This window comes from Lepidochelys kempii, chromosome 10, assembly GCF_965140285.1.
Source record: "Lepidochelys kempii isolate rLepKem1 chromosome 10, rLepKem1.hap1, whole genome shotgun sequence".
Lineage (NCBI taxonomy): Eukaryota > Metazoa > Chordata > Testudines > Cheloniidae > Lepidochelys > Lepidochelys kempii.
The window spans coordinates 7,036,138-7,049,876 of NC_136389.1; the positions used below are offsets into that span (position 1 = coordinate 7,036,138).

A 13,739-nucleotide genomic window follows, 5' to 3' on the forward strand; every position below is an offset into this window, starting at 1 on the left:
ACTTGTTTTGCCTCTGAAGGGGCAGATGGCCCGCAAGGGCCTCTAGGACGCTGCTCAGATAAAGCAAGGCCCCGGGCCCATAAGGAAATGTGATGAAAGTCGATGGATTGTAAGTGGGCAGCTAATGTTGCAGGGATCTAGAGCCAGAGCGAGCAGATCTGAATGGCTGGGAACGTTCGGCTCAGGACGCAGACTTTGCGGCCCAATCCTGGATCTCCGGAGGCCCTTTTCCCTAAGGACACGCTGTGAAGAGAAGGGAGCAGATTCTCAGTAAATCAGCCTGAATCTTTGGCTTCGGAAGGGTTCTGTGGATTTACCCCAGTGGAGGCTAGGACCCCACGTTGTCAGTCGGGGGAAAGAGGTGATGGTGGGTCGTGGACAGGTCCGTGTTTGGGCTCATCAGCCAGGGCACGGTCCCTTTAGCGAACGCTTTCAGACACTCGCCTCCATCCCTGCCCATTCGTTGCCGGGAGGCTCCCAGTGTCCCATGTGGGCGGACAGCATTCCCTCCCCGCACTAGTTACAGTACCTGCCCGTAATTCCCTGCAGCTGAGGGCAGAGGGGGGAAGCAGCATTTGCCTGTGTAGCTTTGATGCCTCTTCTGGCTTTCCCTCCTGACTCCTCTCTCGCTCGGTTTCACTGCAGGTGAAGAAGCCGAAGTTCGTCCAGGCTCAGTTTGACTTCTCCTCCCAAGATCCGTCCCAGCTGGCCTTCTACCGAGGGGACATCATCGAGGTCCTAGACTGCCCCGACCCCAACTGGTGGAGAGGGAAGATCTGTGGGCGCATCGGCCTGTTTCCACGGAACTATGTGCACCATGTTCACATGTGACCTGCTAGCCAGTGGCTGCCGGGACGCCGGCGCCCCCTGGCTGCCCCTTACAAAATAAACTGCAATCCCCTTGCCCTGACGCCATAGAGCTTTTAGGGGACAAGTCACCAGAGCACCAAGGACCTTTCCCAGGCTTAAAGCCCTACTGGGGGATGCTGCACTGGACGGACCTGAGACCTCTGGGAACTGTGTGCTCCGGTGAAGCCCCGTGCGCCGCAGAAGCAGCCTGCATTAGGCACTTACGCACGGGGTGTTCAGTGCGACAGAAGAGGAGGCAACTGGTGGTGTATCCCTTCTTCTTCGTCCTCCGTCTAGCGCCACTGCAAGCCCTTTGGGGCAGGGACCTTTGTCCTCACACCTTCCTGCTAAGTGCCAAGCACACAATAAACCATCATAATCCCACTGACTGAGCCTGCTCTCTGAGGGCAAGGCGTGTGGGGCTTGGCTTTTCCCAGCTCCTGGGCTTGTGAGCAGCCGGGTCAGGCAGCTGTCGAGCCAAGAGGATTAAGATTAACCCTTCCACCAAGTATTTCCAATGCGCGTTCCTTTGACTGCCTGCCTCCTTCTAGAATCAGCCCTTTTCCCTCCCCAGATCTCAGACAGGCAGGCACAGGGCCAGGGGCTTTCCAGTGGGGGTTTCTCATACAGACGTGACCAACCGAGCACACTGACTTCTGTAGGTGGGCAAAGGTAGGCATGGTGCCACCATGCCCAACTTGCCCCAAACCTGCCCCTTGCCCAAACCTCCTCTCCATTCTAGAACACCAGGGCCCTCGATGCAGCTGTCCCGTCCCCCTGGCGGGTCCCTGGGCATTCTCCCTGCATCCTGAAACTGCAGGGGGGTTTACAGAGGTTGCCCCCAGCTGCCGTTTCAGGAGACATATCTTTGAGCTTGGGCATCTCTCCCATCTTTCTCAGCCTGGAGCCACGAGGACCTGCTTGGATGCTCTCTGCACTGAAGTGATCCTGAGCAAACAGCGCGAGTGCAATCCACAGTGATTAACGAGGAGGCTGTGGGAGGGGACCGCGCATTCCTGGCACCTTTAATAGGGCTTCACAAAACAACCAAAAAGGCCCTACGGTTTTTACGGCACCTGGTTACGAGCCGACTCTGACACGCTGCCAGCTGTGTTCCATCGCTCACCCGGGGTGGAGTGATTGAATTCATTGTTTATGCAAATGTAGCTCTGTCCCACCCAGGGCTGGTGTCATCCCATTATCAACGGATGGCACAATTCTGGGCCAGATCCCACCTTGCCAAAGCAGGTGTGATGCAGCTGAAGTCAGTGGAGTTACATCCTCACGCCAGCTGAGGATTTGACCCAATGATTAGAAACTGCATGCGGATTGTGTGTTGGGCGAGGGGGAGGGGAGGTTGTTTTGGCCACTTTTAGAAGCCAGCGTCACACTTGGGAATCTTGCCAAGTGGGAAGGAAGAGATTAAAACTCCATGCCCTTGCAGGCTGCCTCCCTGAGAAGAAATGGTGTATTTAAAAAGCAAAGACTGGTGAAACCTGTTAGAGAAGGGGGGTCAGAGGCATAAGATGCCCTTTTTGTTCTCCTCCAACTCACCACAAGGGCTTCAGGGCTTGCTACAAGCTGCGAGCTCAGCGAGATGCTATTAATGGTCTAAACTTAAGGCTGTGGCCTGAACAAAGCATATAGCACCTTACAAATGCCTCTTATAGTTGAGGAGTCTAACACGTGCTACTTCTATACTTACCTGAGCCTCAGGGAAAAAGTGGCCACAAGAGTGGCCAGCAAACTGAGCTGAAGAAAGATAAGGGGTCAACCTGGAAATGCTTTCCGAAGAAACATGTAATGAATCTATGGAACTCACTGCTGCAGGATGTCATTCAGGCAAATGGTTTAACTGGCTTCAAAAGAGGATTAGCCACTTCTGTGAATAAGCAAAATGTTTCATAGCTAGGTTCAGAGCTTCCAAAGGGCACCATAAGTCCAAGTGTTTCAGAGCACCAGAGAAATTTTACCCCATGGGCAGAAGTTTTACCCCATGGAACAGTCAGGTGCATTATGGGGGATCATCTTCTGCGGCATCAGGCTTTGGTCAATACTGGCAGCAGGCGGCACCAGACAAAATAGGCTGCCGGTCCATGTCCGTTTGGCAATTTTCTGTTCGTCCGAACTCAGGCTGTAAACTGGCACTAGTGCCTTGGTCTTTCACTCAGACTTTGTGCGTTGCTGATCGACTGAAAACCAGAGGGTAGCCTGGGACTATAAGGCTACTTTATTCACGGGCACCTAAGTTAAAGGCTACTGAACTAATGTTTGCCTTGTCCTGAGTTGGCTGAAGAAGGCTTGAGGCAGGCCTCCTTAGCAACGAAGAACGACCACTGTGGTCCACATCTGAGCCAAACCTGTGGGCTGCCTCGGCTTATCAGCTGCATGGACATCGTGACGGCACCGAGCTACTGAGCCACAGAACCCCCGACACAGCATCATGTGCTACCGTGTGAAATGTCATCTACCTTCCCGCTCCCCTCCAACTGGCTCCAAACCTGGCTAGGTTGTAAATTCCACGAGACCAGTCTGAACCCAGAACACGCAGTGGGCTCCTTGTTAATATCGGGGGTGCATTAGGGTGTCACGTTTTGACTACACCTTCAGGGGGAAGGAGAAGCCTCTTTTTAGCTTCTATTTCCAAACTACTATTCAATCAGCTTGATTTTTTATCTATAGCTTGTTTCCTGAGGTCATTAAAGAAAGTAAAGCAGATCTCTCTCTCCAGAGACAATGAGACCAGGTTAATGTGACGTGGTTGGCAAGGGAAACAAATCTCACCAATGTACCACGGTTCAATATCACCATGATTCAGATATCACCATCTTCTGTTAGCCTGTGTCATATCCAGGGAAATTGTGTATGCACACACACACCTGCTACTTCTATGATGACATCATCCCATTAGGCCAGAGCGTATTGGCTAATATTGCGTCACTCCCCAGAAGTACAGCCTCCAGAAAGGCGGTACTTCCAGGACTGATGTGAAACCCACCCAGATTTCAGTGCTAGAGCGACACACTTCAATAATTCAGTGATCGTTTGCAAGCAACCAAGCAGACGGCATAGCCAAGGGATGCCCCAGGCACTGCGGATGGTCATGCAGATATAACTTCTAGCTGCAAACTGCATTTTAATTCAGAGTAAATAAAAAGTTATTCTGAGAAAACACAAGGCAGGGGGGTACACACAGAAGAGGGGTACACACCTGAGACTGGTTTCCATTTCCAATTTTAGGAAGGCCGTCTGGAGCTAGAAATACAGGCTAGACAGATGCTCCAGGGCTGACATAACAGTCTACTGTATGCATAAGAGAACTGCAGGACAGTTTTGTCCAAAGCTACTGCACCATGCAATGTCTTTGCCATAAGCTTCTTTAGAGTCAGTGGCTTAGATCTCAAACAATATTCAATGGAGAAACCAAAAATGGACAAGTCTGGAAAAGCCAACTTCAGCTTCTGACGGCACCCCGGTATGCACGCTGCTCCCATGCAGCTCTGCCAATGCACCTCAGCCCTGACCTGCAGCCCCCCTGCTTTTCCAGCCCTTGATCTTCCACAAATCTCTCCTCTCCCCCGAGCTGAAACACCCCCCAGCTATTCAATGCCTGGGCCCCTCCCGAGCACCACCTCCCCTTGCCAGAGGGAACTGGGGAGAGCATCCGACACATTTCACCGAGGAGCTATGGCAAGCTTTATCTCACATCTATGGGGGGGAAAGAGGCCGGAGGGACCTGTTGTGCCAACCCTGGTACTCCAACCTTCTGGCCCACGAAAAACTTTGGGACAAGTCTAGCTGCTGCAAAACCCTCCAATGCCCAGAATGTAGGGGCATTAATCACACAGCTCTCTCCTTCCACCTTCCCTCACCCCATCCCTCCCCACTACACCTTCCTCCCCTTCCCCCTCACCCCTCCTCCCATCCCTCCCCGCCCCCTGGCCCTTCCCCCGATCATCTCCCCCACATGGCCTGGCTGCAGTCGGGTTAAGCGAAATAGGCATAGCAGAAGACATTGACACACATCAGGATGACAGCATTGATGCAGCAGATCCTTGCCCAGAAGGGGGCCTCTGTGGCGTCCCTCAGGGCCTTTGCTGGGGGTCCCTCAGCCTTCGCCCCCTGGGAACTGCGGAAGAAATCCATGCCGGGGCAGGTCCCTGGCGCCCCCTCCTGGGAATCTGTCACAGATGGAGAGAGACTATGAGGGGGACAGAGTCATGGGGACCACCTGCCCTGCACACGTCACATGGGCCAGGGTTGGCCAAAGAGAGCTGTGCCTGAGGATGCGCAGAGCAAGAGGGCCCCTGTTTCAAGGGGTGAGGGAGCAGGGCCAAGCAGCCAGTTTGGGAACTGGACCCAACCCCAAAGCAGAACCTGATCCCCAAACCCACGTGGCTCTGGTTGAAACAAACAAAGACCCCTCCCCCCCCCAGCACCCTGACCCCTCCCCAACCCCCTGAGCTGGGATTGGAACTCAGGACCGTCCTGGCTCCCAGCCCTGTGCTCAGAACATGCGGCAGGCCACAGCAGATTTCCAGGTCTAAAGGCAGGTCTGCAGCTGGGATTCCCAGGCTGAGGAGACATCCCGGCCGTAGCTGGGAGCGAACTAGCGTGCCAGAGCATAGCCACGACCGCACAAGCAGCGGGAGAGGCTAGCCGCTGGGCTACATCCCCATCCAGGACGCTAGGCACGCACTCATGCCGGCCAGCCCCTCCCGCCACTCACACACCCACGCCTTGATGTTAGTGCCCAAGCACGATCAGATCTACATCCAGTATGTCTCCTTGAGGTGGGAATGACACCCCCAGCTCAAAGCGCAGCCCACCCCTTCGGCATTGGGTTCTTAGTCCCAGCATTGGGTCCATCCCAAGCTCTGGCCGGCCAATATCAGATCACACGTACCCTCCGTTCCTCTCCTGGGTGAGCGGGTCCCTGCTGATGCGCTGGCCATGGAGATCTCGGGAGGCAGGCACCCCCGGGAAATGGTCCACCAGGTGAGGTTCTTTATCTGGAACGCAGAGCAGGAAGCTTAGAGGGGCCAGAGCAGCCAAGCCAGAGGAGAAGAGCGGCACAGTGAGAGGAGACGAGACGAGTACCCACCCTCTGAACACCGGGCCCCTTTCAAGTGTCTCAAGTTGGGCATCTGAAAACGGAGGCCCCCAGCGTCACTAGCTGCTATGGCAAACTGAGGCTCTGGAGTCTGAGGCCTGATTCTCCTCCCCCGCAGAGGAGCCGCCCCCAATTCCCCCCAGGGTGAGAGGAGGCCACACCTGAGGTCGCATGGCCTGCGTTACCTGAGCACGGAGACAGCGCTCTCCCCCCGCGGTGCGGCCACAGCTACCCTGCGGTCCCTCGACCTGGCCTGGCAGCACTCATGCCCTCCAGACACGGCCCCACAGATGAGGGTTTGATCCTGGCCCCTGCGCTGGGTGCTACCCTAGTAAACCCAAAGAATCAGCTTGTTGTGGGGGGGTGTCCAGACCCGGGGAGCTAATGCAGCAGTGTCTGGGAAGCATCGTCTCACCTCACCCGCAGGGTGGGAATTGGAGGAGCCCAGTTATTCCTCTGAGGATGCCCAGCAAAGAGCCTGTAGTGAAGGACAGGAACAGCCCGTTCCCGGGGACATACCCAGTCCCCAAGGTGGGAGGTCACCCAGCGATCTCCCCATGCTGCTCAGCCTGGCCAGTGTCTCTGCAGACAGTTCCCCTAAACACCTGCCAGATTCGAACCCCGCTCTGACCTCTCCAGGCCGGATCCTCAGCTGGCTGTAAATCAGGGTAGTTCCACCCCCTTCAGTGGAGCTACTCGGAGGTCCACCAGCTGAGGCTCTGGCCCAGGGCCTGCGTGGGTCAGTGCAGAATAGTGTGAGCTCGGACAGCGGCCGGCGGGCAGGAGAGTCACTGGCCATGCCCACAGCCGGGGCAGGTCCTTGTGCTCCCTGCACCCCAAACTCCTGCATGCTGCAGGGCTCCCCTGAAATAAACCCCATGCTCTGACACCTACAACCATCTCCCTTTCCTCGCCCTGGCCCCAGACTAGGACAGCAGAACCAACACCCCAGCCCCTGGGGAAGTCCAGACCCAGAGCCCAGCTCCATGGTTGGAGCCTCTGTCTACAATGGCCTGACCCCAAATGCCACTGCACTGGGGGAGGAGGGGAATTTCCATGTGCGTGTGGGTCCCTCCCCCCCATAGCGTGTTCTGGGTGCGAGCTCATCACCCTTCCCTGCTCCGAAGCCCCATCCCCGCTTTCACGTGACATAACGTCCACCAGGCGTAGGGCAACGCCAACAAGCGGAACACAGCGGGTCGGTCTGGTGTCAGGATGCCTTCTGGCATGGGTGGAGCAGAGAGGACATCGAAGGCGGTTCCCCAGAGACAGCTATTCTGTGCCTCTTGCTGGAGGATTTGGATAGGTCTCCCTGGCCCTTAGCTCAGTGATCACTGCCCTTGTTCCCATCCTGAGAAGGAGCCGCCTATCCCAAGGAGACACATCCCTTGCCGGACATGGGGGCTTCCCTGCACGAAGGAAGGATCCGCGTGCCTGGGCGCACGTGCCGGGTGGATCTGAATGCCACAGCAGTGACTGTGCTCAACACTGCGCTCCTTTGTGTGGCTACCCAACCTCAATCCGGTCCAAGAGCAGAAGCTGAGCCCAGGGCTGCTTTACCTGTACATTTGCCCATGGGCCGTGGCTTTGGACTTTTGCTGCCAGCCATGTGCCATCAGGGCTTCGCGGAGGGAGGGTGCGGGCTGTGTCTTTTCCCTGCGGGGGCAAGTGGAAATAGGAGACCTGCTCGCAGGACCTGCCTCCTGCCTGACGTGCCCACCTTGGCACCCCCGCCAGATTCCAACAACATCGGACTTGGCCTGTGCAGGGGGTTGCGAGGAAGGGCGGCCACCATGGCCTCTTGGCAGCAGGGAGGGAAACAAGGGGCAGGTCAAATGTCGCTTGATCCTCATCGGGGCCGGGCGACTTTACCCACCTGCGACTCGGCAGGGGGCCTGCTCAGCAAGCTGATCCCCACCACGGTGCCGGCAGTCAGAGCGCAGAGGAGGATGGCAAAGTGGAGGTAGTGAACGTCCTTCACGAGGGAGGGGCGCTCGTCCGGGACGCCACAGCGGGGCGAAGGGTACGCAAACTCCAGTCCCATCCTGGCCAGGCCTAGCACCAGCCCCAGCATCAGGCCCCAGAAAGCTCCCTGCAAAACAAAGACGTTCAGGGCGACGGCACCTCCCCCGGCGGGAATCCGTCATGTCCCTAGGGTGGGCGAGGGCTGAAGAACGCTCTCCTCTACTGAACTCCCTTCCTGGCTGAGCCGCGGCTGCAAGCTCACCTCTGTCAGCGAGCGCTTCCTACCGTGTCCGCAGCCTGGGTGACCCGGCCAGGTCTTGTGGTTAAGGCCCTGGGGTGGGACTCGGGAGTTCTAGGTTCAAATCCCAGCTGTGCCATAGACTTCCCATGTGATAAGTCTCTTTCCGCATAGCCGGAGGTGCAGCTCAGCTTCCTGTACACACGTTAGCTTTGAATCGAGCTAGCACATTAAAAATAGCAGAGTAGCCACATGGGCCAGCTGCCAGAGTGCACTCCCGTCTGGGGTCCTGGGTTACCATTCAAGTGGCTACGTTGCTATTTTTAGTGCAATGTCTTGATCAAAGCTAGCCCAGGCTCGTCTACCCAAGCTCAAAATTATACCTCCAGCCGCAGTGCAGACATATCTCCTCTCTTGCAGGTGCCCGTCTGTAAAACGAGGACAACGTCTCTTACTGTGCATATACAGCCCCTCCCACCAAGGGACCCGGATCGTAGTTAGGTGATACAGTAGAACCTCAGAGTTACGAACTGACGAGTCAGCCACACACCTCATTTGGAACCAGAAATACACACAGCAGCAGGGACCAAAACAAAACAAAAACCAAGCAAATCCAGTGCCGTACTGCGTTAAATGTCAACGACCAAAAAAATGAAGGGAAAGTTTAAAACAAAGATTTGACAAGGTGAGGACACTGTTTCTGTGCTTGTTTCATTTAAATTGAGATGGTTAAAAGCAGCATTTTCCTTCTGCACAGTAACGTTTCAAAGCTGCATTAAGTCAATGTTCAGCTGTAAACTTTTGAAAGAATGTTTTGTCCAGTGTTACGAACAAATTCCATTCCCAAGCGGGTCGTAACTCTGAGGTTCTCCTGTACTGTAATACAAACGGTATTCTCTGGCCAGCCATAAGACCCTTTGCACAGGTTCTGCCGTTGGCTGGGTTCTTTTCTTTCCAGGATGCTAACTAAAGAGAATGTAACAAACACGTATTTATGCAGTGGAAAGTCCCTCGTGTTGCAGTCTGCTGTTGGCTAGCGCAGTTGCCTGGCAGTTTTCTGTGACACTTTGCTTAAAACTTCCCAGGCCACAGTCGGGCAGCGTTGCATGTCAACACCTGGGCTCTGCTCACATGCCAGCTGCACATGACCCACCCACCAGTTCCTTGGGGAACCACCGGCTCGCTCTGTTCTCAAACGCAGGCAAGCACGATTTCAGTTCTTCTTTGCGGGACTGGGACTCGGTTCCTCAAACAAGACTCTTCAGAAATCCCTGACAGGGCCAGCAGCTAGAACCAGCCAGCCAGAACTGGACTGGCCACGTCCTCATGGATGAGCCTGACCCCAAAAGCCCTACCGAAGAAGCAACCAATGATCTTCAAGCCCTCAGGAGCACAGGAGTGTAAGGTTCCTGGGGCTGATCCTTGGCCTGAAGAGACTCAATGTGCTGCGTGCCCTGCCACACCTCCTCCACTTTCTAGTAGCCTCCTTACCACAAAGGGAAAACTGGGGGGGTCCCACTTGGTGGGAGGGTCACGGGACCATTTCACCAGCAGTCAGGTAAGACAACAACTCACAAATCAATGCAGGGCCCCTCCAGCCGATCAACAGTCACATGACTAGCCCAACGCCCTGCAGGAAGGCTGGGGTCCAGAGGCTACCTGCACCCCTCTGTTTATTCCAGGTGCCCCTAACGAGAGACCCAGCTATACAGGCGTTTCCACCTCAGATGAGACCCCTGGCCCATCCAAACCAATCCTCTGCTTCCAGCAGTTACCAGCACCTGATTCTTCAGAGGAAGGTGAAACGTCCTCAGAATTCACAGGCCATCTGTGCAATGCTATGGACGGGAAAAGGCTCCCTCCAGGAACGGTACTGCCGCCCTGCTGGCCATGTGCCCGCATGGGGAGTCTCAATGTGGAGACGATGCAGAGATGCAGCAAACAGATTTTCCCTTGTGACCTCGAACGGGGTCTGACCCCAGGCTTCCCCAAGGGGACGGCCAGCATGCACTGGAATAACAATGGTGAGCCAGGGCAACTGGAACCGCATCAGCTAAGACAGGCCAGCACTCTACAAGAGACGCTCGAGCTCAGAGGCTTTCAACCTGCGGCCCGCGGACCGTTGGGGACCCACAGACTGTGTCGAAGATTTCCAAAGGGGTCTGCAGCGCCATTCGAAATGCTTCAGAGGTCTGCAAATGGAAGAAGGCTGCACAGCCCTGCTCCAGCTCCGCCAGAAGCAGCGGGGCCAACGCAGGAATCAGCAGGGGAGGTCGTCTGGCCTGTGATATGCAGGGGGGTCAGGCTAGGTGATCGCAATGGTCTCTTCCAGGTGTAACATCTGCGCGTTAAAAGGCCCCCTCCCTCCCCACGAAATGGCAGAGAGCTTACCTGCTCGTTGGCTCGTCTCCAGAAAACTGCCAGGGCGAACACAGCCGTGATGGGCGGGGCGAGGCAGCTGGTCACAGACTGGATGTAGGCGTACAGCTGGCCGCTGTTGGAGCTCTGCAGGATGGGGATCCAGACCACGCTGACGGCGACCAGAACCACTGTGACGATCCTGCAAGAGGCAGCAATGCCACGTGTGAAGAAACGGCCGTGCTGCCAGCTGCAGAGAGGAGGAAGAGCTGTCCCCAGCGGGTGGCATGTAACATGCTCCTGTAGGAATGCACGTGTGAAGCCCGCCCAGTGCATGCAATACACACAAGGTACAGGCATGAGCTTAGCATACAGCGCACATAAGGTACTAGGGGGGCACTTGTCTATGGTGCCCACGGCATAGGGTTTAAGGCCAGAAGGGACCAGTCCAGGGGCGCCAGAACAGAGGGGGCCCACCCAACCCAGCTAAGAATGGCCCAGGGAGCCCAGGCAGCTATGGGGAGCCATGGACCCTCCACCTGCCCAGGGTGGGGGGCTCTGAGAGCAGCCCCCAGCCTGTGTCCCCGCCTCCCAGTCCCCCCATCCAGGGCAGGTGGAGGGTCTGCAGCTCCCCACAGCTGCCCACACAGATCTTACCCCAACCCAACTCCGGCTTCTGGCTAGCCCAGGGGCGAGGCCTTGGGGAAGGGTGAGGCCTCATGCTCCCCCATTAGGAAGAGTCTGTGGCCCCTGGACCAGTCGATCACACACCGGGGTAGACGCACACTGAAGTTCAAAGCACAAGGCCAGCCGGGCCTTTACTGATTCCAGAAACCAGAGTGGACTGTGGCTTTCTCCAGCGCTAGGTATTTCAGTTGCAACTGGGAGGATCATAGAATCATAGAATATCAGGGTTGGAAGGGACCTCAGGAGGTCATCTAGTCCAACCCCCTGCTCAAAGCAGGACCAATTCCCAATTTTTGCCCCAAATCCCTAAATGGCCCCCTCAAGGATTGAACTCACAACCCTGGGTTTAGCAGGCCAGTGCTCAAACCACTGAGCTATCCCTCCCCCCAATCAGTGGATTGTACTGCAGCCCTTCTGTGCTGGGTGCGGCTGGCACAGCTCAGACAAACCGTTCGAAATGCCAGGCACGGGCGCCAGGGTTCCCAGTGTCTGAGGTTCGGGGCTGGGAGCCCTGCAGGGCAATGCAGAGCACGGAGCCGCACCCCTAAGCCAGACATGGAGAAAAGACGCTCAGGGTTCGTTTTCTTCTTGCCTCTCACTGAAACAATAGGGGGCCTTGGCACCCGAGGCGAAGCAGCCTGCTGGCTCCAGCCGGGCGCGCCTAGGGCTGCAGCTGTTTCACTTCCGTGAGTCCCAGCTCCACCGCTGCCTCTCCGCTCCCTGCCCCTGAGAGACACCCTGCTCCCGCACTGCGCCTGGCAGACATGCAACTACACCTCCTTGGCGGGACGCAGCTGCGGGCTGGACACCGGCCACTCCTGAGGGTCCCCTGCTCTCCTGGCTGCCCGGCTGCGACGTATCCCCAGCCTGCCAGGGCAGCTGCGTCCTCGGTCCCGGCTCCTGGGCCTAACAACGAACACTGCCCCGAGCCCGATCCCTTTGCAGGAAGAGAGCGACAAAACTCACTCACTCCATACAGTGTTGTGTGCTCCAAGGGGCACTGAACACTAACCTGGAGCGGATCCAGGGTCAGAGTGCATCAGAGTCTGTCTAAACACTGCGCGAAACCTGGACCGCGATCTGCATAACACTCGCTCTGAGCACGGTACTGGGGACAGGAGCCGCTCAGTGCGCTAATGACAGTCATATTTCACCGCCGACGACTTTGTCACCAGTGCAGACCTGCTGCTGCTCATGGAGCATGCCACCCTGTGTCCCTGCCGCTCCCAAAGCAGCTGGCAAGTCCATGCTGAAGTCGCCTTGGAGGTACCCAAACCCCTCCCAACAACAGGCTGGCTTACCAAGCACTCTGACCTTGCGTCCCCAGCTGCAGGGTGCTGCATGTCAGGGAGAGGGTTGAGGCCTGCAGGGCTGGGATTGCTTTTATTTATATCCCAGCCAAAATGCCCTCCGTTTAATTATAATAATCACAAGGCCCTTCCTTCTGGGTCAGATGCTTTGGAGAGCAGGCCTCTCAGACGGCGTGAGATCCAAACCAAGCCCACGCCCGCCCTCAGCCTCCTCTAGACGGACTCCGGCCAGCCCAAAGAAACGAGTCCGTAAGGGAAGCGTGAGCATTTCTTCGGCACAGGATTGGAACCACAGGGCTTGCTGGGATGCGCCCAGACACCTGCTGTCGTGGTCTGGCCTTGCGTCCTAAAGCAAATGCACGCCTCATTGGGGAGAAGGCTTTTTCACTTGCAGCGATATGCGCGGTTTGTGGCTAGTTCTCTCACGTCCGTGTGGCACCCTGGCTTTGGGGTGCGGTCAGTGCTCTGCAAGGGTCCTATGCAGAAGGCTGGCTCAGCAGTTTAATGGCAAGGTCCTAGCCTGAGATGGATCCGGAGCTCCCCGGGCAGCAAGGTGTGGGAGCGCTGGAGAGGCCACACACTAACCCCTGGGAGGGCGAACACGCAGCGCTGTGGTCAAGTGACCACAACGGCAGCCTCTGGTTGGCACTCAGAAAGCTCGCTGACGTGGAAAGAGTCCCATCTCGCTCCCTCAGCCAGGAGATCTCTGAGCGGGACTCAGTCTTGCAAGGGGTACAGACGAGTGCTGATCACCGAACTGGAGCTTTCAACCCCTCAGATCCCCGACAAACATGGAGCTCAAGGGACAAGATCCTGTGGGGGAAACCCCTTCCCCGGGAGACACTGGGTCCTGCAGGGCAGGGGGAGTCTGTCTCCTAGGGGCTGAACTACCCCATTTATCCACAGAACAGGCGAAGGGGGCTTTTTACTCCCCCACCTCTGCGCAGGGCTTAGATACCCCAGGGAGCGGGAATGACTCTGCCCTGTAACGTGTGTAGTGAGGACGTGGTGGCGTGGGCTTTGGCATGAGCTAGCCAGCCCAGGATAAGCCCACTGGGGACTCTGGGGACGTAGCTGGCCTGCTGCCATGTCTACGCCACCACATGGTCACTGCAATTGCCTGCACTAGCTAGATTAAAGCTCCCCGGGCTACAGTTCCGCCTTCGCTTGCAGGGCAGATGCACCCAAAGGCTGCATCCTTTGGGCAGAGGCGGGCTGG

At 56.7% G+C, this 13,739-nt stretch overlaps 2 protein-coding genes across 4 annotated transcripts in view; one reads left to right on the plus strand and one right to left on the minus strand.

Moving 5' to 3' along the window:
- The window catches only part of GRAP (GRB2 related adaptor protein), a 36,389-nt gene extending 32,460 nt beyond the window's left edge, over window positions 1–3,929 (plus strand). The window contains exon 4 of one of the 2 annotated variants that reach the window (XM_073361790.2): window positions 646–3,929. In XM_073361790.2, coding sequence (XP_073217891.1) covers window positions 646–831 — 186 coding nt within the window. In that variant the 3' untranslated portion in view covers window positions 832–3,929. The remainder of the gene's footprint in view (window positions 1–645) is intronic. The other variant, XM_073361789.2, reaches the window with a different exon arrangement.
- Window positions 3,930–4,797: 868 nt separating this feature from the next.
- Window positions 4,798–13,739, minus strand: part of SLC5A10 (solute carrier family 5 member 10) — an 82,532-nt gene continuing 73,590 nt past the window's right edge. For both annotated transcript variants that reach the window (XM_078854520.1, XM_078854521.1), the window contains 4 exons: window positions 10,557–10,725; window positions 7,839–8,054; window positions 5,756–5,861; window positions 4,798–5,030 (listed from right to left, as the gene is read on the minus strand). In XM_078854520.1, coding sequence (XP_078710646.1) covers window positions 4,837–5,030; window positions 5,756–5,861; window positions 7,839–8,054; window positions 10,557–10,725 — 685 coding nt within the window. In that variant the 3' untranslated portion in view covers window positions 4,798–4,836. The remainder of the gene's footprint in view (window positions 5,031–5,755; window positions 5,862–7,838; window positions 8,055–10,556; window positions 10,726–13,739) is intronic.